The sequence below is a fragment of the Terrapene carolina genome, unplaced genomic scaffold (genome assembly GCF_002925995.2).
Source record: "Terrapene carolina triunguis isolate 2854851 unplaced genomic scaffold, T_m_triunguis-2.0 Scaffold85, whole genome shotgun sequence".
In the NCBI taxonomy this organism is placed as follows: Eukaryota; Metazoa; Chordata; order Testudines; family Emydidae; genus Terrapene; species Terrapene triunguis.
Genome location: NW_020664436.1, coordinates 5,236,951 through 5,261,334, shown reverse-complemented (window position 1 = coordinate 5,261,334; position 24,384 = coordinate 5,236,951). Strand labels below are relative to the sequence as shown.

At 42.3% G+C, this 24,384-nt stretch overlaps 1 protein-coding gene across 1 annotated transcript in view; it reads right to left on the bottom strand.

Annotated features, from left to right (window-relative positions):
- BTBD9 (BTB domain containing 9) overlaps positions 1–24,384 on the bottom strand; it is a 298,931-nt gene that overhangs the window by 92,401 nt on the left and 182,146 nt on the right. The window contains exon 8 of the mRNA XM_026649595.1: positions 6,488–6,677. Coding sequence (XP_026505380.1) covers positions 6,488–6,677 — 190 coding nt within the window. The remainder of the gene's footprint in view (positions 1–6,487; positions 6,678–24,384) is intronic.

Here is a 24,384-nt window from a genome sequence, read left to right as displayed (position 1 = left end):
ATGCTGACATGCTCTCAGCCTCCCAAAAAACCCCTCTCTCTCCCCCCACATACACACAACACACTCCCTGTCACACTCCACCCCTCCCCCCATTTGAAAAGCACATTGCAGTCACTTGCATGCTGGGATAGCTGCCCATAATGCACCGCTCCCAATGCCGCTGCAAATGCCGCAAATGTGGCCATGCTAGTGCGCTTGAAGCTGTCAGTGTGGACAGACGGCAGCGCTTTCCCTACTGCGCTCTACGAAGGCTGGTTTAACTCAAAGTGCTCTACATCTGCAAGTGTAGCCATGCCCTCAGCAAATGGCATCGGGCTGCTATACCTTGTCCTCTAGCTCAAGAAATATATATTGTAAATATAGTTATGCTGGAAGGTGTTAATGGCTGCCACCAAACAGGTTTTTGATCTACAGACAATCACAGACCTGGTTAAAGCTGATAGATATGCTAAGCACCCTTCTGTCAGGATCCATAAAAAGAGCAATTAAGCCCATTTATGTTGTGACATAGCTGGAAACAGTAGAAGCTGCCACTTAAGGCAATGGGTCCTATGTTATGGCCTGATCAGAAGCTAACCCTACTAAAGGGTTCCATAATTGCAATTGTAGAGGCTAGGGGATTATTTGGCAAGATATGTGTGAGAGAAGTAAAAAGACAGGAGAAAAAATACCAGCACACAGTGAGAGAAGCAGTTGTGAGCTTTGAGAGGGAGCAGAGACAAAGATCTCCTTGGGCATGGAACTTGCTGGAAAGGCAGGCTTTGGAATTTCTGAGAAGGGAGGCTACCTGCTGTTTGTTTCTACTGTGTTCAGGAAAACAAGATTTGGGTACACTCTTAGTAAATAAACAGGATTCCACCAAAGAAATAACCGACTTGTATCATCAATTTCTCCTCCTAATGGAACAAACGTGCAAGGCCCCAAATATTGGCTAACCATTCAGGCCAAAAGAGGCAACAATACTTTTTTACAAAACAGCTAAAAGTGTCATATGCTACCCCTGTGATTATTTGTACTGCCTTTATGCCAGTATTACATTGCTGCTGCTCAGATTAAAAAACTTGGCATGTTTAGTCTTGAGAGGAGAGGACTGGTGGGAGACCAGATAACAGTCTTCAAATATGTTAAGGGCTGTTATAAAGGGGATGGTGATTAATTGCTCTCCGTGTCCACCAAGGGTAGGACAAGTAATGGGCTTAAGCTGCAGCAAGTGAGATTTAGGTTAGATATTAGAAAAAGTTTTCTAACTATAAAGATAGTTAAGCACTGGACTAGGCTTCCAAGGGAGGTTTTTAGGAACTGGTTAGACAAAACTGTCAGTGATGTTCTAGATATACTTGGTTCTACCTCAGTGCAGGTGGCTGGATTAGGTAACCTCTCAAGATCCTGAGCAGCCCCATAATTCTATGGTTCTATACTCTCAATCTGTCAGCTTTCTGGGGATTTTTGTTCCCTGAACAGTATGCTCTAAGTATAGTAAATAACTGTGTACACACAGGGAGCTGAGAAAATTCTTAATAATTATGCACCTTACAAGAACATATCCACTTCTTGAATACATTAAAGGCAGTTCATGACACACAGATACCAGACTGTAATATGTCCATACAGTATGTGCAGTTTGCTAGAAAACCAGCTGTGGGTCAGAAAATATTCAAGCACAAGGTAACAACTCTCTTAAAGAAAGATTTAATGGGCAAGCCTTAATAAACAGAATATTTTTATGGAAAGACACTTAAATTACCTACAGTTTCTGTAATCTCCCTTTCTGTTAATGCATTTATTTGTGTTTGAATAGGTTTTCCTGCAGCTAGCCAGGTCCCTTTGCTGGATCCTGCAGAGAAGCCATAATCCTGCACACTTGTTTTGTGCTTATATCATCACTTATTTAGAGTTATGACTTCACTGCAGGATCAGGAAAGCATAGAAGATTAGCAGTAAGGGAAGAAAGTGATAATTAGCAAAAATTGCATGGGATAATTGGAAATATAATAAGTGTTTGGGATGATGAAATACAGAGAAAACATTAACAAATTAATACAAGAACCTTTAATGTTAGAAGGTACTTTGAAGATGAAAAGCACCATATATGTGCCTATTACTATTATTAAAGAGGGACAAATAGTTAATATATGTTTACAGAGGTATAAAATAAGCCTATTTATTTTAACATGAGAAAGAAATTAAGATGCAGGCAAATACCATATACACTGTTACAAATTATGTACTTGTGGGTTGTTTCTTCTTTCCCTTTGGGAAACCTGTAGAAAAAATCTATAGGGTTATCAGCCAAATATGGAACTATAATATCATTAAAACCTCCAGTTCAAGGATTGCTAGAAGAGAGTTACAGCTACTCAGCTGATTTTGATACTGCAGCACTTTCATTACTAAAAACAATTTTAGCCGCTAAATAGAAAGGCACTTGTATTGTGTTTGCCATGTTAAATATACAATTTACCACATTTCGGCTCCTCATGGGATAACTTTTTTTTGTTATTGATAAGGATCAACCAGAGAGGAAAAATGTGAAAGATATTTTCAGTCCAAGTAGAAAACAGCATATGAGAAACTGGCTAAAGGGATGTTTTATGTTCTGCATCAGCTATCTGTTTCAAGTATATTATTATCTGCCACATGTGTGAGACTTAACTTTTTATTAGATAAACTTCATAAATGATAATTTTGTATTTCCTATCCAAAATCTAAAAAATACAAATAAACTCATTTTCTTCTTTAAAAAAAATTCAAAATGTTTACAGGTCTTTTGTTGCAATGGCTGATTACTATGAAAATATTTCTAAGCTTGTAATATTCATTAGAATTTCTTGCTAAATATTTATATCTGGGAGTCAAGTGCTTCTCAGTTTATAAACAATTATTTGAAGGAGACAAATAAATTAAATCTGCAGTAAATCACAAGCACAAAACAGGTTCCTAAAGGTTTAACCTTCTGCATTTCCAATGCATATGAGTCTCAACAGCCCTTCTGTTTTCATAGACACACAATTTAGTTGCCATGGTAATACTTTCTAACCCTGAAATATGACTTTAATGGAGTTCCTTCCAGTTTCTGTAGACTACAAGCATCTACTACTCCCCTTTTTAAGGAATCGCAGTTCTTGATCTCTTAGGATTTACCATGTAATCTGAATATAGTAATGATTACGAAACTCAAAACATGTTTTCATTGCTAATCAATAGTTTAGGGCCCAGCCCATTGGTCTAGTAACAAACTCAGCTTCTCAAGGGAGGAGCAATTCACTCTATATTGACTCTCTATAGCCTACCTAAGAGAAGTGCTGCTGGACTTTGGAAGGATCCTCCTCTCCCAGCTGGAAAAATGGGATCACTCAAAGTGCCTTGAGGGAGGTAGCTAAAGAACAATAGACAAAGATTGTGGAGGATCCTCCACCTTTCTCAAAAAAACAAAACAAAACAAAATATATATATATATATATATATATATATGCAGGTTTATATGAAGGGGAAACATAACTGACTGAATTTTTGTACTAAATTCAGCTTAACTCAATTCTGGTTTCTCATTCTGGGACTCCTGATAATAGCTGCACCTTTGACTTTTCAGGATTCACACTATGGGAAGCTACTAGACAGCAATAGCAGCTAAACAATATGAAAACGGACAGCAATAGTGTAATGCTGATGTAGCAGAATGGTGACAAAAGAAGGCCCTCTACAGTCTATATTTATAGTCATACTATTCAGGGACAAGACACCTTCACTCGTGACCAAGGCAGTGTTTTGCTTCTTCAGCATTTGAGACTGAACATTTGTCTGTGATTGCCTTGCACTACTTTGGGAGAGAGTAATTTTTTTCACACTTGTTTTAAAAAGACTGATGTTAGGTTAAATGCTGGACATGCATCAAGAGGTTAAGAGGTTTATGAACTGTGAAATAAATGCTGCTGTCCAGGGTGACTGAATGGACATTTCATTGGAGGCTGCTGTTAGGGCTGGTGAGTTTTCCTGGAGTAGCAAATGCAATTACATAAGCTAAACCCATATGTATCTGGTTTTAGTTTGGTCTATGAGGAGGCAGTGTGGTTTCTTTTGTCTTTTAAAAGGGGTGGGGAGATGGGAGGGGATATAGGTGGTGTAGCACTACCTCTTTAACTCTGCACTACTCGAGGATTCGCCTCTCTCAGAGGAATTCCTGGATGCCCCTTTAGAGTAGCTTTCCATCTGGTTTATTCTGTTGCAGCACCAAAAAGCTGGCAGAGTCCGAGTTGAGAAACTGACCCCATGTTTTCATAGTTCACTCTCATTACAACTGACTATTAAATTTTATAATATGGAATAATATAGTTTATATTTTAATTTATGCTATTACACAAACCCAATTATATAACCATCACTTTCTGGTCCCAAAAGCTACCATTCATCTAAAACTGTTTAATAATGAGGATTATTAAAATTATTTCTACTGGAAGACAATAGAGTGTGGCACAGAGCTTAATTACAGAAAATAGTCAATTTCTTGCACTAAACTGAAAATACTGAAAAGGATATAATGATTAGACAACTGAAAGATGATAGGCAAAGGAACTATAAACCGAGAAATTATATAAATTAGTGGTTAGTCCCCTAATCTTTTATATTGTCAGGCCTCTGCAGATATTTTATTCTTAAATTTTAATGTTTTTAAATTGGTATGAAAATGATGTAATTACTTCTCAATCACCAACTTCAAGACATTCTGAGTACTGTATTTTTTCCTTTTTCTATGTAAGCTGTGATAGTTGGTTGAGGATATAAAAGTCCAAACTGAAGAGTGTGAACTGTTCACTGCACAAAGGTACTGACTTTAATATCATTGCTCATTGAATGTTCACCAGCAGCATCTCTGGACTCAAATTCAGTGTAATTTCTATAGCAGTATTATCGTAATTGCTAATGTTATGGTTAAGAATCTGTCAGGGTGTCTAACCCCTACACAGATAACTTCAGTTTTATAACTGCCATAATACTTTGTTACAAGTTGAAGCTATAAAACACAAATTTATCAGGAGAACAATAAATATTTCCTGAAATTTATAAGGTGCAGGAGTACTAAACTAAGTGGTTCACCAATTCTGCACTCATCCAAAAATAGCTCACTTCTAGAAAATGCAAATGTACAGACAGTTAGTGTATAATGTGAATAAGAGGAGGACAGGATACAAGAGAAAATCCTGAAGTCTCAGACCTTTTCCTTGTGCCTGTACTGATATTTTCCTTCAGGTTGGATCAATGTCTCAAATTTGGTTTTAATTAAAAAAGACAGAAAAAAAGAATCAATTGTCGCAAGGAGTTTGAATTTCACTGGCTAATCAGCCAGGTACCTGTCTTAATAGGGAGAGGGCACAGATCTAGTTTCTAGCAATACATGTCTGCCTTTGTAGATCAGCTATTGCTAACCTCTGAGGGTGCCAAGATTTCCAGTTTCATCCACAAGCATTGAAAATTCAGAAACCTCTCTTCTTTTTCATCATGTCACATAAGATACAAATGCAGTTCCTGACAACATACAAGAACATTACTGATTTTCTTAGGGCTTGTCTATATATTGAATTATTCCAAATAGCTATTCTGGGATAGCTCCATGTGCATACACTCTTATTCCAGAATAAGAGAGCCTTGTTCTAGTTCAACATAATCCACTTTGAAAGTGGAATAAGAAACAGGAACAAGACACTCTTATTCCAAAATAATGGAGTTATTCAGGAATAACTATTGCACTTTAAATTCCCACCCTATTTTAATCCAAATTAACTTTCACATGTAGACAACCCCTTAGTGTGAAAACAATCAGTTAAATGGGATAAGTCTACATTGTAGGTAATGTTGAGCCTCCCAGCCCGGGAAGGCAGAGTCATGCTAGTGGGGCTTGAGCTAGCATGCTAAAAATAGCAGTGTGGACATAGTGGCTTGAACTGGAGCTCAGGCTCTCTAGCCTAGGGCATCAGAACCCAACCTAACTCTGCAGGGAAGACATACCCTAAGAGTGGACATATCTTAAGATGATTCTCTCCTTTCTTCAGTTGCTGCTCTCATTTTTATCTAATAACGTGTATTACAGAGCATCTAGCTGCTCCATAGTTAAGGCTGAAACTAATTTACTGGTTTAATACATTAGACTTTTTTTTTTTTTTTTTTTTTTTTTTTTCTTACTTTTGTATTTGGTGCTATCCATACAGATGTACAAGGCAGTCATTTGACATCACGTAAGTTTTACTTTTGTTCTGATATTGTATTACTGTATTTTGATATAAAATTTGATAGATGTTGAGAAATTAAACATACTATGTTATATTGGAACAAAAATAAAAAACAAATGGATAAATACTAAAATATCTCCAATGATACAATTACTGACCAGGAAATTCTGCAAGTTTCAGAGTAGATTTACAAGAAAGCAATTTTATCTGTAAGGCTGCTGAAGCCTCATTGCTACTGGTTCTTTAGAGAAGAAGAATCCCCTTACCGTATTGATCCAATCATGAATGGCTGTGCTAGCTGTACCACAATAGCACCACTGCCTAGCTGATGACACGTGTACCCGGAATCCCAGTCATAATTCTTTGTATCTCCATTCAACAAGGCATTGCGACTTCGACTTACACCCTCAATCACACTGGCACAGTCTGCAATTGTTGCAACATTTTCAGTGGGAACTATGAATTAAAACACAAAGAGAGCAAATGTGATCAAATGGTCAGCAAATGAGTTCTCCAGTTTTAACAATTTTTATTTCTGGTGAAGAATAAAAAATAAGCTTAGAATTATTGCTAACACAGGAAGCTATGGATCTGTTTCATGGCATAAATTAAAAACAATTGCGCTCTCTGAACTGAAGCAGTACAATTTTTACACCACTGATTCCAGCATAGTCATGTGACAAAATAAGTATTGATAACTAACATTCGGGGATAACTAACATTTGGGATATCACAGTTCGGACAGTAACATTCTGCTTCCTTTCCTGTTGGAGTGAAAGGACCTGTTGATAGTTTCCCCTAGACAAGCATGCCCAGGCTCAGGCAGTGTGAGTGGAATGTCAATAACAGGAGCATTTCCCAACCAATCAAGCAGAGGCAGGTAGGAGTAAAAATCAAATCCTGCATAGAAGAAGTTATGTCTCTTGGCAAGGAGAGGAAAAAAGAGACCATATAGACTTTAACTTAATGGGAGTGGAGGAAAAGAGAGAAGATGCTATTTTCCCTCCTGGGGGTAGTGTTGCAGTATTATGACATTTTTGTTTTCCTTTTCACATGGATTTTTATCCAAAACTCATTTTGGATCATGTGTCCATTTATATTTGACTGCAAAAATGCCACTGCACCACTGCTGTCACAAAGTAAAAGAGAATAATTATAATTATTAATAAAATACCTATCTCTTATGTAGTAGAACTGCAATTATTTGAATGTCACAGCAACCATGTATAAGTTCAGAAAATTGAGGGAACCTTCAATGTAATGAATGGATGACTGATATGACAACAGAGAGTTTCAAATAATCAAGGTTAGACTGCAATTCTATACCAAACTAAAAGCTAGAATTAAAATATTTTCTGTAATGTTTTTAGATGTTTAGGAAGCTTATAAACTCATTTGTGCCAGAATAAAACAATATTTGAGTATTAGGGGCATTTTCCTCTGATTCAGGAAAGACATCTTCTTAGAAGAGATTGTTCCTTTGCATGGACTGGTTCTTTTCCTACTCATTCTGTTCTGTTTAGGACTGCATGCTCAGTGGACTCCGATCTGTTTCATCCTCCTGAAACAGCTTCCCCATCTTTCCAAAGCAAACACAGATCATTACAGTAATAGTTTATTTACGAGTAGAGGCCTTTTAAGCAATTTCCCCAAAGATCAAAACAATAATAACGTGAAGGCTTTTAACTCCTCTCGGAGCATGTTGAAAGGATGGGGTGGGCTTGTGTGTGCACGGAGTGCTTTTTTCTACACTGTGTTTTACGAAGTGCTTTCACAAAAAGTTCTTATTTCTTGAATTCCCCAGTATTTACCTTAAGCAACATTTAAGCAGGTATAGTGCTTTCTTAACTAGTTCCTTTCTATAATTCATTTGGCCTAAAAGCTGCTGTCAAGTTTTCAAACTTCATCTTGACAGTAAAGAAACAAATACATACACTTTTACATTTATAAAGATGGCAGAAATCCCTTCATTAAAGATATACTATTCAAGTTCAGCACCCTCTTAACAGTGGACACATGAGTCTTAAGATATTCCTTCTTTCTTCAGCTAACCCCTTCAGATTTTTATCTAACACCACTGCAAATGCAAAAAAACTATGTTAAAGGAATGCCTGGATTGCAAAATGAAGCTCTCAAGTTTGGAAATGCAAAAATTAAAGTTGCTTGTTGAAATGTAACCTTGACCACTTGCATGTATGTATTATGATACACAGTTTAATTATATGATAATATATTATTTTTGACAGGGCCACTGCCTCCTTTGGTATGCAGATGAGATATTACTCAGTGAATAAAGCAGCTGTTCAGTTATATATATATAGCCTCAGTATATAACAGGTGATGTCTTGCCTTATTTACTGCATGCTATATGGCCCTTTCCCTGTTTTGCTACACACAATTTAACATGTTCTGTGAGCCACCATAATCTTGCATCCTTTCATAAGCATCTTCACTTATTATACAGCATGAGGCATGCCTCTTTCCATATTCATCTTCATATATTAGTCCTGTCTTCACTGTAGCATTAGCTCAACTTATCAACACTTGAATTAACTCCTCTTGAGTTAATCTAGCTCAACTGAGAGTGGTCACACTACAAAACAGCACTCAAGCTGCACAGAGTATTTAGATTAGCAGAACAGAGCAATTGTCAGCAGCTCTCAGCTTTAAACCACACCTCCTGAGGAGCCAGCTAGCTCAAGTTTAAAGCACCACTTAACTCAAGCTAGTGATTTTTGTATGTGAAGAGGGGTCACCTTAGGGGGCAACACAGTGAAGACAAACCCATTGTATGGAAAAATGCTGGGCTTCTTCACATCCCTGCCTCATTCCACAAGTACCCTCACAAATCGTATTCAACATGTACATACACATTTAAAATAAAATATCTTCACCTGACACTTTTACATATTCCTGTGCAGAACCAATAGTTGTTCAGCGATCATGTACTGCCTGAAAATTTCTAATCTATTTACATACATGTGTATGTACAGTGCCAATAATATATAATCAAAAGGACGTGCACATACACAAAATACACTTTGTTAACTCTTACAACTAAAGCAAAGCAAAACTGACTTTTCTCAGACCTCTAAATGGCACATCTGTGACCTATTGTCCAATTCAAGTTCCTATTTTTTTTTACCAGCTCATGCTGAAGTACTATACCTATTTAAAAAGGTGGAGAGGGGTGAAATATTTCATAATGGCAAAGTGTACAGTACTTCTTCATTCTTGAAAACAGTTGAACCATTTTTGCTCAGGCCTTCAAAACAAAAATTCAACCCAACCTATCCCCATTCCTCACACTAAAACTAAGAACAAATGTGCAAAATTTCAGCCCAAAGAGTAAAAATTTAACAAAGTTATGAGCAAATGAAAAAGATCCTTTAGAATTGGACCACTAGTGTAACTATTATAACCCCACAACTTTAACTCTGCCCCACTAGGAATGCCACTTGTTCAGCACCACCTTTTCCAAATTATCCCCTCCAACCGCAGCCAGACCACTCCCCTCAACTTTCCCTTCAGCACACTTCTTTCACTAAACTATCAGCTCTAAATATTATTAGTTGTGGGTGTTTTGTATAGGGCAAACTGGAAGTTTGGTGTCCCTAAGGAGACAGAGTTAAGATTGTGGCTTGTGATCTGTAGCATATTTTAGCTGTGGTGATACTAAGATGTGAGCTTGGGGTGGAGAAGTAGAGGTTGACTATCTTTTCATTTCCTTGCTTTTGTGGTTTTTGAGGGGTATATTATGTATGTAACAACTGTTTAACAATGAACAGGACCTGGAGAGCCCAAAATGGTAAGTGTGGATTGTGGTTGGGGGTATGAGGAAGGGCACCCCCAGTATTGCTAAATGCAAGCATTTAAACACCATGAAACAGATCCCCCAAAACTCACGAGACTGGATTAAACTGCTAGATGTATATGTATTTTTTTTAAATCACATTGTTTGTTTGTTTCCTCTTTCTGAGTCTAGGGCTATGTCTTCACTGCAGTGTTAACCCTGATGGTCAGCCCCTGGTCCTAAGTACCCACGCTACAAAGCCACAACTGAGTTACTGTGTCCTCACTGGAGCTGTGTACATGTATGTATATTGCTAGGATATTTCGGGGGCATATGCCATGGCACTTTGCGCTGCTGCAAGCTCAGCTTCTCTATGATACTTTCCCAATGAATTGTGGGAGACTTGTCTGTTTTTCTGGGCACATGAGGGGAATTAAGGGAAGGCAGTGGATGACTATCAGCACTCAATTGATTTAGCCTGCATCCTCTCTGCAAGGTGGGCATGTTACCAGCCTGAGTGAAAGCCTCACTTGGGCTTTAACTTATAGCCTCAGATAAGCCACCAAGCCCAGGTTGAAAACACCACCAAACTTGGCTGAGAGGGTTTGGTGTGTGGACAGGAGGGGAGGGGTCAGTGCAAAACCAAAGTAAAAACTCTGCACAGAAGACATATCCTGTAGCAAGAAGTACCCACCCCCAATGAGTGTGGGATCATTTCAGGCTCAAAAGCCAAGTTTAAATGCATTAACACAATCCTCCCTGTTGGCTACTGGAAGGGGGATTCAATTTACTGTCTTCTAATTCTGTCCTTCTACATTCCCTGCCCCTATAACTGTCTCCCTTTCACCTGGTCCTCCCTGCCCACCCCTTTCTGTCTTTCTCCCTAGTTTATCTAGTCTTCTATCCCACTCATATGCCCTCACCATGATCTCCCATAATCTCGTCTTCCACATGTCCCTTCTGCCTTCTAATATTCATTTACTCTTCAGAGGTGCAAGTTGGATTCACTCCTTGTCCTAGGGATGGGGGTTCCATGACCACCACTCTCAAGAGGAGGAGACAGGTGGTGGTGGTGGTCGGGACTCCCTCCTAAGGGAGACAGAGTCATCCATCTGCCATCCAGACTGGGAGACTCAAGAAGTGTGCTGCTTGCCTGGAGCTAGAATTCAGGATGCAACAGAGTGTCTGCCGAGACTGATCAAGCCCTTGGACCGATACCCCTTCCTACTTCTCCACATGGGCACCAATGATACTGCCAAGAATGACCTGGAGTGGGTCACTGCAGACTACGTGGCTCTGGGAAGAAGGATAAAGGAGTTTGAGGTGCAAGTCGTGTTCTTGTCCATCCTCCCTGTTGAAGGAAAAGGCCCAGGTAGGGACCATCGAATTGTGGAGATAAATGTGTGGTTACGCTGGTGGTGTTGGAGAGAGGGCTTTGGATTCTTTGACCATGGGATGTTGTTCCAGGAAGAAGGATTGCTAGGAAGAGATGGGGTCTGTAGTGGGGCGGACTGCCCCACTCCCTGAGAGTATGGGCTGCAGCAGGCCAGTGCGCCTGCGCAGATGGGCAGCCAATCAGAGAAGGGCTTAGTGGGAGCCAATCGGGGCCCAGATTGGAGGCAGCCAATCAGGACCCGGCTCAGCCCTATAAAAAGGCTGTTCAGGGAGAGGAGAGTCAGTCTTTCCCAGGCCTTCAACAGGGGAAGGTCAGTCTCCAGAGGTGGGAGACTAGCACTGCGGACAGCGCAGTGCTGGCCAGGCTCTGGGAGCAAATGGGAGCTCTAGCCAGTATCCTGCCAGGCTGCAGGCCCTGAAGGGAAGGGCCTAGCGGGTGTAAGGGGCCGTAGGGGAAGCGGCCCAGGGAAGCGGACAGACGAGGGGAGAGAAGGAGGACAGCGAGGCTGCCGACAGAGGGTCCCTGGGCCGGGACCCAGAGTAGAGGGCGGGCCTGGGTCACCCCCTTTTCCCCTTGCAGTACACCCAGCCATTGGTGGTAGGGAGCGGCCCTTATAGACTACGCCAGATCCCTGACAAGAGGGATTAGACTTTGGGGTGTGTGGTTGTACACGGTGGCTGGGGCGTAGAGAGACTGATCAACCCCCCCCCCCCCCGGAAGGGGGGGTGGATGGACTAAGGGGCACTGCCAGACGGCAGTGGTCCGGAAGAGGACGCCGCGAGTTGGGAGCAACGCGGGTCCACACGCCAACCAAGGGTGAGACGACGGATGGGACACCACCAGGAGGGGGCGCTCCACTGGACTGAGCTAATTCCCGGAGACAACCAGCAGGAGGTGCCAGGTGGTGAGTCCCAACCCGTCACAGGTCCACCTAATGAAGAGAGGGAAGAGCTTCTTCAAAGGCAGGCTTGCTAACCTGGCAAGGAGGGCTTTAAACTAGGTTCGCCGGGGAACGGTGACCTAAGCCCAAAGGTAAGTGGGGAAGTGGGATACCGGGAGGAAACACAAGGAAGAGGGTGCAACAGGGGCGGCCTCCTGATTCATACTGAGAAACTAGGGCAATCGGCTAATTATCTTAGGTACCTGAACACAAGAAGCTTGGGAAACAAGCAGGAAGAATTGGAAGTCCTGGCACAGTCAAGGAACTGTGATAGGAATAACAGAGACTTAGTGGGGTAACTCACATGACTGGAGCACTGTCATGGATGGATATGAACTGTTCAGGAAGGACAGGCGGGAGAGAAAAGGTGGAGGAATTAAACTGTATGTAAGAGAGCAGTGTGATTGCTCAGAGCTCCAGAAACTGGAGAAAAGCCTGTTGAGAGTCTTTGGGTTAAGTTTAGAGGCGAGAGCAACAAGGGTGATGTTGTGGTGGGCATTTGCTATAGACCACCAGACCAGGAGGATGAGGTAGACGAGGCTTTCTTTGGACAACTAACAGAAGTTTTCAGATCACAGGCTCTGGTTCTCATGGGGGACTTCAATCACCCTGACATCTACTGGGAGAGCAATACAGCAGTGCACACACAATCCAGGAAGTTTTTGGAGAGTGTTGGGGACAACTTCCTGGTACAAGTGCTGGAGGAACCAAGTAGGAGCCATGATCCTCTTCACCTGCTGCTCACAAACAGGTAAGAATTGGTAGGGGAAGTAGAAGTGGGTGGCAACCGGGGCATCAGTGACCATGAGATAGTCAACTTCAGGATCCTGACAAAAGGAAAAAAGGAAAGCAGCAGAATACGGACCGAGGACTTCAGAAAAGCAGACTTTGACTCCCTCAGGGAACTGATGGGCTGGATCCTTTGGGAAGCTAATATGAGGGGGAAAGTAGTCCAGGACAGCTTGCTGTATTTTAAGGAAGCCTTATTGAGGGTGCAGGAACAAATCAATCCGATGTGAAGAAAGAATAGCAAATATGGCAAGCGACCAGCTTGGCTTAACAGAGAAATCTTCGGTGAGCTTAAACACAAAAAGGAAACTTACAAGAAGTGGAAACTTGGACAGATGACTAGGGAGGAGTATAAAAATATTGCTCAAGCATGCCGGGAGTGTAATCAGGAAGGCCAAAGCACAATTAGAATTGCAGCTAGCAAGGGATGTGAAGGGTAACAAGAAGGGTTTCTACAGGTATGTTAGCAACAAGAAGGTGGTCAGGGAAAGTGTGGGACCCTTACTGAATGTGGGAGGCAACCTAGTGACAGATGATGAGGAAAAAGCTGAAGTACTCAATGCTTTTTCTGCCTTGGTCTTCACAGACAAGGCCAGCTCCCAGACTGCTGCACAGTGTGGGAAGGAGGTGAAAGAACAGGTAAAAGACTTTTTAGAAAAGCTGGACATGCACAAGTCCCTGGGTCCAAAATCTAATGCATCCGAGGGTGCTGAGGGAGTTGGTTGATGTGATTGCAGAGCCATTGGCCATTATCTTTGAAAACTCATGGCGATCGGGGGAGGTCCTGGACGATTGGAAAAAGGCAAATATAGTGCCCATCTTTAAAAAAGGGAAGAAGGAGAATCCAGGGAACTACAGACTGGTCAGCCTGACCTCAGTCCCTGGAAAAATCATGGAGCAGGTCCTCAAGGAATCCATTTTGAAGCACTTGGAGGAGAGGAAGGTGATCAGGAACAGTCAACATGGATTCACCAAGGGCAAGTCATGCCTGACCAACCTGATTGCCTTCTATGATGAGATACTGGCTCTGTGAATATGGGGAAAGCCGTGGATCTGATATACCTTGACTTTATCAAAGCTTTTGATATGGTCTCCCACAGTATTCTTGCCAGCAAGTTAAAAAAGTATGGATTGGATGAATGGACTATAAGGTGGATAGAAAGCTGGCTAGATTGTCGGGCTCAATGGGTAGTGATCAACAGCTTGATGTTTAGTTGGCAGCCGGTATCAAGTAGAGTGTCCCAGGAGTTGGTCCTGGGGCCAGTTTTGTACAACATCTTCATTAATGATCGGGATGGATTGCACCCTCAGCAAGTTTGCGGATGATACTAAGCTTGGGGGAGAGGTAGATATGCTGGAGGATAGGGATAGGGTCCAGAGTGACCTAGACAAATTGGAGGATTGGGCCAAAAGAAATCTGATGAGGTTCAACAAGGACAAGTGCAGAATCGTGCACTTAGGACGGAAGAATCCCATGCACTGCTACAGGCTGGGGACCAACTGACTAAGTGGCAGTTCTGCAGAAAAGGATCTGGGGATTACAGTGAACGAGAAGCTGGATATAAGTCAACAGTGTGCCCTTGTTGCCAAGAAGGCTAATAGCATATTGGGCTGCATTAGTAGGAGCATTGCCAGCAGATCGAGGGAAGTGATTATTCCCCTCTAATCGGCATTGGTGAGGCTACATCTGGAGGTTTGCATCCAGTTTTGGGCCCCCCACTACAGAAAGGATGTGGACAAATTGGAGAGAGTCCAGCGGAGGCAATGAAAATTATTAGGGGGCTGGGACACATGACTTATTAGGAGAGGTTGAGGGAACTGGGCTTATTTAGTCTGCAGAAGAGAAGAGTGAGGCAGGATTTGATAGCAGCCTTCAACTACCTAAAGGGGGGTTCCAAAGAGGATGGAGCTACACTGTTCTCAGTGGTGGCAGATGACAGAACAAGAAGCAATGGTCTCAAGTTGCAGTGTGGGAGGTGTAGGTTGGATATTAGGAAAAACTATTTCACTAGGAGGGTGGTGAAGCACTGGAATGGGTTACCTAGGGAAGTGGTGGAATCTCTTTTGAGATTTTTAAGGCTTGGATCATTTAGTTGGGGTTGATCCTGCTTTGAGCAGGGGATTGGACTAGATGACCTCCTGAGGTCTCTTCCAACCCTAATCTTCTACGATTCTATGATTAATTTATCTGAAATAGAAGATTTTATGTGCCAGCCCCTGATGAAGGACAAACTTTCATTCATGAAGAGTAAGGGCAAAATATTATCCTTAATGCTAAATATTTATTTTCTGAAATTACCCACTGCAGTAGATCTACTCAAAATTCATTACTTTACCAATTTTGTGTAGCTAATAGAGTTTTTTTTCCCCCCAAGATATCAGTTGTCTAAAAGACTAATGGTCAAAAATAAATTTCTCCTGGAGACCAATTTCAAACAATTCATATTAAAAAATTATGGAAAGAAACCAAAGAAGAACTACTCAGAAAATTCTTAGGGCATAACAAACTAATTTCACATGGAAAGACCACCTATAAGGAGATAAAAACAGGAATTTAATGCTCTATTTTAAGATTATGTCAGAACACAAACACTTATAGAGTTGCAACTGCTTCTATAATGTGCTTTTAAACTACTGCATTGTTTGAAAATGGTTGAAACACAGTCATGTGAAACTTGAGAACTACTCATGAAACTCTACAGCTCTAAAAAATCATTGAGATCAATTTTAAATGAAGAGCATCCCTAGAATCCCATTTTTACAGTGCTGCTCATGGCTTTCGTAAAAAGGAGTGGGAATATGGCTTTTCTTATTGCTGAGACAACCCCCCATATGCTGTTGAGACAAAATCAATCCCTATGCCAGAAATCCACTGCACTAACCCTAGGGTCCATGACAGAAAGCTACCACGTACCATATCTTCATGTGCCATATCAAAAGCTACCAAATGACCATACATGATAACCAAAAAACCATCTGGTCCTTCATGCCTGAAAACTGTCATTCACCAAATTTCTGATTTATAAGTAAAATAAATAAAATTGCGGCAAACACTGGAAATGTTTCAAAAGGAAGGACTTGAAATGTGTTACTGTGGATAGACATGAAATTGCCCTTCCCCTGACAGTAAAAACTGCAAGTGCTGGCACCAAAAAAGAATGTTGTTTGGCTCTTCTCTCCCCTCCTTGCTTTGCAGACAGAAGAGACTTCCTTGGAATAAAGAAAACATATAGACTGCTGCTTTCAGTTTAAGGGGGAAAACTACTGACCTTTGGGTTAGAAAAGGGGCAGAGGGGCAATGCCAGTGTAACAATAATGCTTTCAGTTTGTGGTTTGAGGCTTTATATCCCATTTCTAGATACTTTGTAAACGGTGCAAGACATTAATTTAGCACTGCACACCTCAACTCTATTCAAAAATTTACTTGCACACACCAAGCCCTGCCCTCCCTCTGTTACACTGAATGATTTTTGATCTACTCCACAACCGCCTAACTCCTAAAAAAACTATTACCTTGCCTAGCTGGACTTCCCAATAATTGCCCAGAAACCTGTTTCATTACACATTGAATGCAATACTGTGGTCCTTTTTACAGTGGTAAATTAAACAGTGATTCTAACTGCAACACACAGAAGGTGCCATACTGTTTTTGCTCCCAAGGGGAGTCTGCCACTCCCCATTTTGAATGTTCATTATCATCTTTCATACCCGCCTGATAAATTTATTAAAAACACCATCTGGATGGGACTCTGCTCTGTGCGGTATTTTCAGTCTTCCGGCTCTCTTCCTTTTTCCCACTGGAATTTCTGCCTCAATTTGTGTCATTTTGTTTACAAAAATGCACTGCCAAAAACAACAGTCTAGTTTCTATCTATTTCTGTTTTTCTTTTTCTATGCTTCAGCTATCCAACTATTACAGTAACCCAAGCTGCAAGAGAACGCAAAAGAGGAATGACTACATGGATGGGAATTACTTTTTTCACCTTCTGTGCACATAGCAATTTTGCTCAGACAAATTTAATTTGCTGTTATGGAATGCAAAGAATGCATGTTAACAAAGTGTGCACATTCAGTAAGCAAAGTAAAAAATGACTGTGGCAGTGGATAACAGGAAGAAAATACTTATCTAAAAATGATTTTACTGTTCCCCATTCTTATGCTGCAGCATGGAGTGGCCAACAGCTTGCCAGTATATCGAAGGGCAGTGTTATTTCCAGGACATGAGCTGAGGGCCACCTATACCAGCTATGTTTAAAGATAAGACTGACACGTTATTTAACTACCTTCCACCTATGAGAGAAAGTGGGGGAGAAAAACGTCATTCAGATACGTATATTTTCCCTTCTTTTTTATTAGGAGGTATTCTTTTTTTAAATAACTATTTTTAACACCCAGTGTTTTCTGTAGGAAAAAATGGTCCCTAAGGTACAGTTCTACTCTGAAAAGTCATTTTGCAAAAGCAACACTGTGGATTTCCATATTTATATCTCAGTGACTTCCATAGCTGAGGCTAAAGGTGGGTTCTTTCCATATCAGGCATCACCACCAGTAATAATAGTCTGTTCAGGCCAAATTCTACCCTCAGTGAAACTAGTGCACCTTCAATGCCTTCAACTGGCTAGCATGGGTGTAAGTGATTGGTAATTAGCAAACAATTTTGTTGATGAACAGGAAGGAATAGACAGAATTCACCTGATTTTCCTATTGGCTCTCAGGGCTAACAGGAGTAATAAAAACATAATGTAGTTAATAAAATAAGTAGATATGACTCATACACAGAGAAAGCAGATACAACAAGTAAGAAGGTACCATTTTTATATAATCTGTTTTCATAAGAGAACTCACTTTAAGATACTGCAGACTTTATCTGTTGGACATGTTTCTGATGAAATCTAGGCTTTTCTTTCAACTCAACAATCGGGGTTTGGGGCTAAAAAGTTGAATTACTAGAATGTATCACTCAGATTCCACAGAACTGTGCTGCTGATATGCAGTTGGGAAGGTACACAAATGCTAGCAGGGGTTTCTCAGAGACAGTACCTGAATACATTTCAACCCATTGCAGAGCTATTATTTCAGTTAAAAGAACTGTATGACTTTATTTCTCCCACAGACTGGAAGGACAACAATCAACATCCAATCACACTAGAGGAAAGTGGGTTTTTTTTTAAATGTGAAGTGACCATTCCTTCTCCTTCTGTTGCCTCTCAGACTGCCCATTTACCTTCCCTCATATCAGTGGCAAAATTGTATTTTCTCTCTATTCAGCAGTAGGTTAAAATTTCCTCACTGGCAAGCTGCACATGTAAACACTTAATGCTGAGGGCAAAGAAAATAAAGGAAATTAGGGTTGCTACTGCTGTAACTAGTTTTGCTCTTTCCTATTATGTTAAAAAATTAAAATGATGTTGGGGCACACTACTTTAATCTTTTTCCACTTGGCAAACATAGAGATTTTTACCAGTATTTTGAGTCGAGATTAAATGAACATTTCTTGTTCATTTATTAAAAAATAAATAACATTAAGTATCCAGACTGTACATTTTAACTAATGTATGAAAACTTGTGTTCCTATTGCTGTCACCCCCGTCTTTCCTGACTCCCACAAACAGGGTTTTATACCCATCTGTTGCACCTGGTCCCTATTAAGATCATAAGCTCCTTTGGGAAGGCACCATATGATATGTTTGTACCTCACCCAGCACAATAGGCTCTGGTTGGGGACTCCTAGGTGTGGCCTCTGTTGCAATACCACAGTACATAAGAAATTAACATAGTTGGTTTTGTTTGATGCTAGTTTATAATATTGTATTAGTCCAAAACATTTTTGAGCATGAAAATCAAAGATGCCAGCAAAGCTCTGGGGAGAGTGTACTTGCTACTTAACCTCTGCTCCACAGCAAGCAGAAGGGCTACAATGCATTTTTTCTTTTAATGAGCCATACAAAACAATATAGCTATTTGTTTGTTCAGATTTGTTTTTTGTCTTCTTCTAATGAAGGTGTAGGTTTTGTTTTCTTAAACTAGATATGTAGGGATAGATGGCTTCTGCAACTGCAGCCATAGAGTGGGGGGCGGGGAGCAGAGAAAAAAACACTCAGATAGCAGTCCCTGGAGGAATTCTGCCTAAGGGCTGTTGTGGCAGATGGAATATATCCAGGGCACTGGGAGAACATACTCAGGAACAGCAATGATTACAGCCTTTTAAAGGGTGCAGTCTCTATTTCTCCACCACCACACACACTTACTTCTCAGTGATAGCCAGTGCAAAAGAGGCTCGGGTGCTGTCCATATTGTACCCAGCCATACCCCTATTGAGGTATGATATGCCATTCTAGTCTGCTTCTTCTTTCAGTCCAGGAATGTAAACAACCAAATTATGGCTGCTTCTGAATTAATTAAAAAATCACTTTAGTGTCAATCAACTTGTCTCTTGTTCCTAAGAGAAATTTGATTGGTCCCTAAAGCACACTTGAAACACACCTTGCAACCACACACCAAAGTGTACCCAAGAGGGAACAAATGTTGCAACCACCATTTAGATTACACTTGCTTTGAGCAAAGTTTAGCACAGTGTTCTTCTCAACTATGTCAGTCTCCACTGTGCAGTGCCAGTGTCGGCAGAGATAGATGGTGTATTAGTCCCAAGAAAGAAGCAGCAAGGAACCTGGGTAACAGAAGGGAGGAACTAGAACTACTGATGTAGGAAGTGAAACCAGATATTAAAGGGATAACAGAACATGATGGAATAGTAGTCATAACTGGAGTACAAGCATTGAAGGCTATGTGCTCTTCAGGAAAGACAGACGTAAAGGTGGTGGAGTAGCATTGTATATTAGTGATGAGGTAGACTGTAAAGAAATGAGAAGTGACAGAATGGATAAAACAGATTCAAAATCACTTTCGGGAAGAAAGGCTCCCCTGGGAAAGTGCTTGAGGTATGTCACAGACCCCTCCCAGGATCTGATATGGATGGAGACCTCTGATGCTTTTAATGAAATAAATACTACTGGGAATTGTGTGATTACAGGAGACTTTCATTTCCCAGATATAGATTGAAGAACAAGTGCTACTAATAATGGTAGGGCCCAGATTTTCCTGGATGTGATAGCTGACAGATTTCTTCACCAAACAGTTACCAAATCAACAAGCGATGATGCCATTTTAGATTTGTTATTAGTTAGTAGTGGGGACCTCATAGAAGAGCTGGCTGTAGAGGACAACCTTGGCTCAAATGATCATGAGTTAATTCAGTTAAAACTAAATGAAAGAATAAACAAAAATACGTCTGCAAAAAGGGCAAACTTTAAAAAGTTAAGGGAATTAGTGAACTGGACTAGACTGAAGAACTAATGGATCTGAATGTGGAGGAAGCTTGGAATTACTTTAAGTCAAAGTTGCAGAAACTATCTGAGGCCTGCATCCCAGGCAAGGGGGGAAAAATGCAGACAGAAGAGTTACAGACCAAGTTGGATGAGCAAGCAGCTCAAACAGGTTATTAAGAGAAGGCCTACAAAAAATGGAAGATAAGATGGATCAGTAAGGAAAGCTACCCCTTGGAAGTCAGAAAGTGTACAGAAAAAGTGAGAACTGCCAAAGTCAAGCAGAGTTGGACCTTGCAAAGGAAATTAAAACAAATAATAAAAGGTTCTACAGCCATATAAATAAAAAGAAAACAAGGAAGAAGAAATGGGCCCCATTAAGCACTGAGAATGGGGTGATTAAAGATAATCTAGGCGTGACCCAACACCTAAACAAATACTTTGCCTCAGTTTTTAATAACTGTAATGAGGAGCTTAGCAATAGTGGCAGGGTGGCTAATGGAAATGTGGATATGGAAGTAGAAATTACCACATCTTGGAAGTCAAACTCAATCAGCATAATGGGACCAGATTGGGGGCCCCGGATAATCTCCGTCCATGAATATTATAGGAACTGGTATATGAAATTGCAAGTCCAAGAGCAAGAATTTTTAATGAATTAATAAACTCGGGGGTTGTACTGTATGACTGGAGAATTACTAATAGAGTACCTATTTTTAAGAATGGGAAAATAGTGATCTGGGAAGCTACAGGCCTGTTAGTTTGACCTCAGTTGTATGCAAGGTCCTGGAACAAATTTTGCAAGAGAAAGTAGTTAAGGTAGGGTGACTAGATGTCCCAATTTTATAGGCACAGTCCTGATATTCAGGGCTTTTTCTTATATAAGCGCCTATTATCCCCCGCCCCCTGTCCTGATTTTTCAAGTTTTCTATCTGGTCACCCTAAATTAAGGACATAGAGGTCAATGGTAACTGGGATAAAATACAACATGGTTTTATAAGAGGCAGATCATGCCAGATCAACTTGATCTCTTTCTCTGAGAAGATAACTGATTGTTTAGACAAAGGAAATGCAGTAGATCTAATCTACCTGGATCTAAGTAAGGCATTTGATACAGTTTCACATGGGAAATTATTAGTTAAATTGGAGAAGATGGGGATTAATATGAGAATTGGAAGGTGGATAAGGAACTGGTTAAAGAGGAGACTACAAAGTGTCATACTGAAAGGTGAACTGTCAGGCTGGAGAGAGGTTACTAATGGAGTTCATCAGGGATCAGTCTTGGGACCAATCTTATTCAACATTTTCATTAATAACCTTGGCACAAAAAGTGGCAGAGTGCTAATAAAATTTGTGGACACAAAGTTGGGAGATACTGCCAATATGGAGGAGGACCAGTATGAAATTTCATACAAGAAGATATTGATGACCTTGAAAACTGGAGTAACAGAAATTGGATGAAATTTAATAGGGCAAAGCGCAAGGTGCACTTAGGAACTAACAACAATTTTTTTTCTATAAGCTGGGGACTTAGTTGGAAGCAACAGAGGATGAGAAAGACTTGGGTGTATTGGTTAATCACAGGATGACTATGCGTCGCCAATATGATGCAGCCAAGAAAAAAGGCTAATTCAGTCCTAGGATGCATCAGGTGAGGTATTTCCAGTAGAGACAGGGAAGTGTTAGTACCATTATATAAGGCACTGGTGAGACCTCATCTGGAATACTGTGGGCAATTCTGCTCTTCCGTGTTTAAGAAAGATGAATTCAAACTGGAGCAGGTGCAGAGATGGGCTACTAGGATGATCAGAGGAATGGAGAACCAACCTTATGAGAAAAGACTCAAAGGGCTTGGCTTGTTTAGCCTAAACAAAGGCTGAAGGGAGATATGATTGCTCTCTATAAATACAACAGAGGGATAAATACCAGGGAGGGAGAGGAGTTATTTACGTTGAGGGCCAATGTTGACACAAGAACAAATGGATTTAAACTGGCCAACAAGTTTAGGCTTGAAATTAGATAAAGGTTTCTACCCATCAGATGAGTGAAGTTCTGGAATAGCCTTCCAAGAGAAGCAGTGGAAACAAAAAACCTAACTGGCTTCAAGACTGAGTTTGATAAGTTCGTGGAGGAGATGGTATTATGAGACTGCCTAGAATGGCATGTAGCTGAGCTGTGACTGCTAGTAGCAAATATTCCCAACGGCCGGTGCTGGGACACTACATGTGGAGGGTTCTGAGTTACTACAAAGAACTACTACAAAGAATGTTGGGCTTGCCAACATGCTCAGGGTCCAACTGGCAGCCATATTTCGAGTCTGGAAGGAATGTTCCCTCAGGTCAGATTGGCAAAGACCCTGGGCGGTTTTCGCCTTCCTCTGTGGCATGCGTCACTTGGCAGGTTTAAACTAGAGTAAATGATGGATTCTCTGTAACTGGAAGTCTTTAAATGATGATTTGAGGACTTCAGTAACTCAGCCAGAGGTTAGGAGTCTATTATAGGAGTGGGTGGGTGAAGTTCTGTGGCCTACAATGTCCAGGAGGTCGGACTAAATCAGGAGTCTCAAACTCAATTTACCTTAGGGCCAGTGCCAGTCCTCAAATCCTCCCAGCGGGCCAATGTCACTCATGCTGCCCAGAACCCACACCCCAAAAACTCTGCCCCCCAAAAAACTCCATCCCCCACCTGCTTAAGGCTCTGGGATGGAGTTTGGGTGGAGAAGGAGGTCTGGGGTAGGGGACTGGGGTGCAGGCTCTGGGAGGGAATTTGCGTGGGGGAGGGGGTCTGGGGTGCAGGCTCTGGGAGGGAGTTTGGAGGCTGGGGGTGTGTGGGGAGGGGGTGCAGGCACAGAGGGAGTATGGGGCGGGAGGGTGTGTGGGGACTGGGTGCAGGCTCTGGGAGGGAGTTTGGGAGCTGGGTGCAGGCTCTGGGCTGGGGCAGGGGGTGCAGGAGGAGGGGGGGGTTTGCAGGCTCTGGAAGGAAGAGGGGGGAGGGTGCAGGCACTGGGAGGGAGTTTGGGGGCAGGAGGGGGTGTGTGGGAAGGGGGAGGGGTGCAGGCACTGAGAGGGAGTCTGGGGCGGGAGGGGGTGTGGGGACGGTGTGCAGGCACTAGGAGGGAGTTTGGGGGCGGGAGGGGTGTGCAGATTGGGTGCAGGCTCTGGGTGGGAGTTTGGGAGCTCGGGGTGTGTGGGGACGGTGCGCAGGCTCTGGGAGGGAGTTTGGGGGTGGGAGGTGTATGGGAAGGGGGTGCAGGCTCTGGGAGGGAATTTGGGGGCGGGAGGGGGTATGTGGGGAGGGTGAGGGGGTGGGGGTGCAGGCTCTGGGAGGGGGTCGTGGGTGCGGCGCTTACCTGGGCCTCCAAGGCGGGGTGGCCCAGGGGGCCTCCACGCCCTTCTGCCCCCAGGCACTGCCCCCGCAGCATCCCATTGGCTGCAGGGGCGCTCGGGGTAGGGGCAGCGCACGGAGGCACAGCCCAGCCCCTGGGCTGCAGGGAGGGGCCGGCAGCCACTGGAGCAAGCAGGCAGACGCCCGCTCAGCTCCACTGCGCTGCTGGGGCCCCTGAGGGGGGAGTGCCCGGATGCAGCAGGTGGAGCCAAGGGAGAGACCCGGCCCCAAAACTGCTGGAGCCCCACGGGCCACATTGGGGAGGCTCGCAGGCCACAGATGGCCTGCAGGCCAGGAGTTTGAAACCCCTGGACTAGATGATCATGGTGGTCCCTTCTGACCTTTATGTCTGAGTCGATATCTATGTAAACTAGACCAATGGTTCTCAAAGCTGGTCCGCCGCTTGTTCAGGGAAAGCCCCTGGCGGGCCAGGCCGATTTGTTTACCTGCCGCGTCCGCAGGTTCGGCCGATCGTGGCTCCCACTGGCCGCGGTTCGCCACTCCAGGCCAATGGGGGCTGCGGGAAGCAGCGCGGGCCG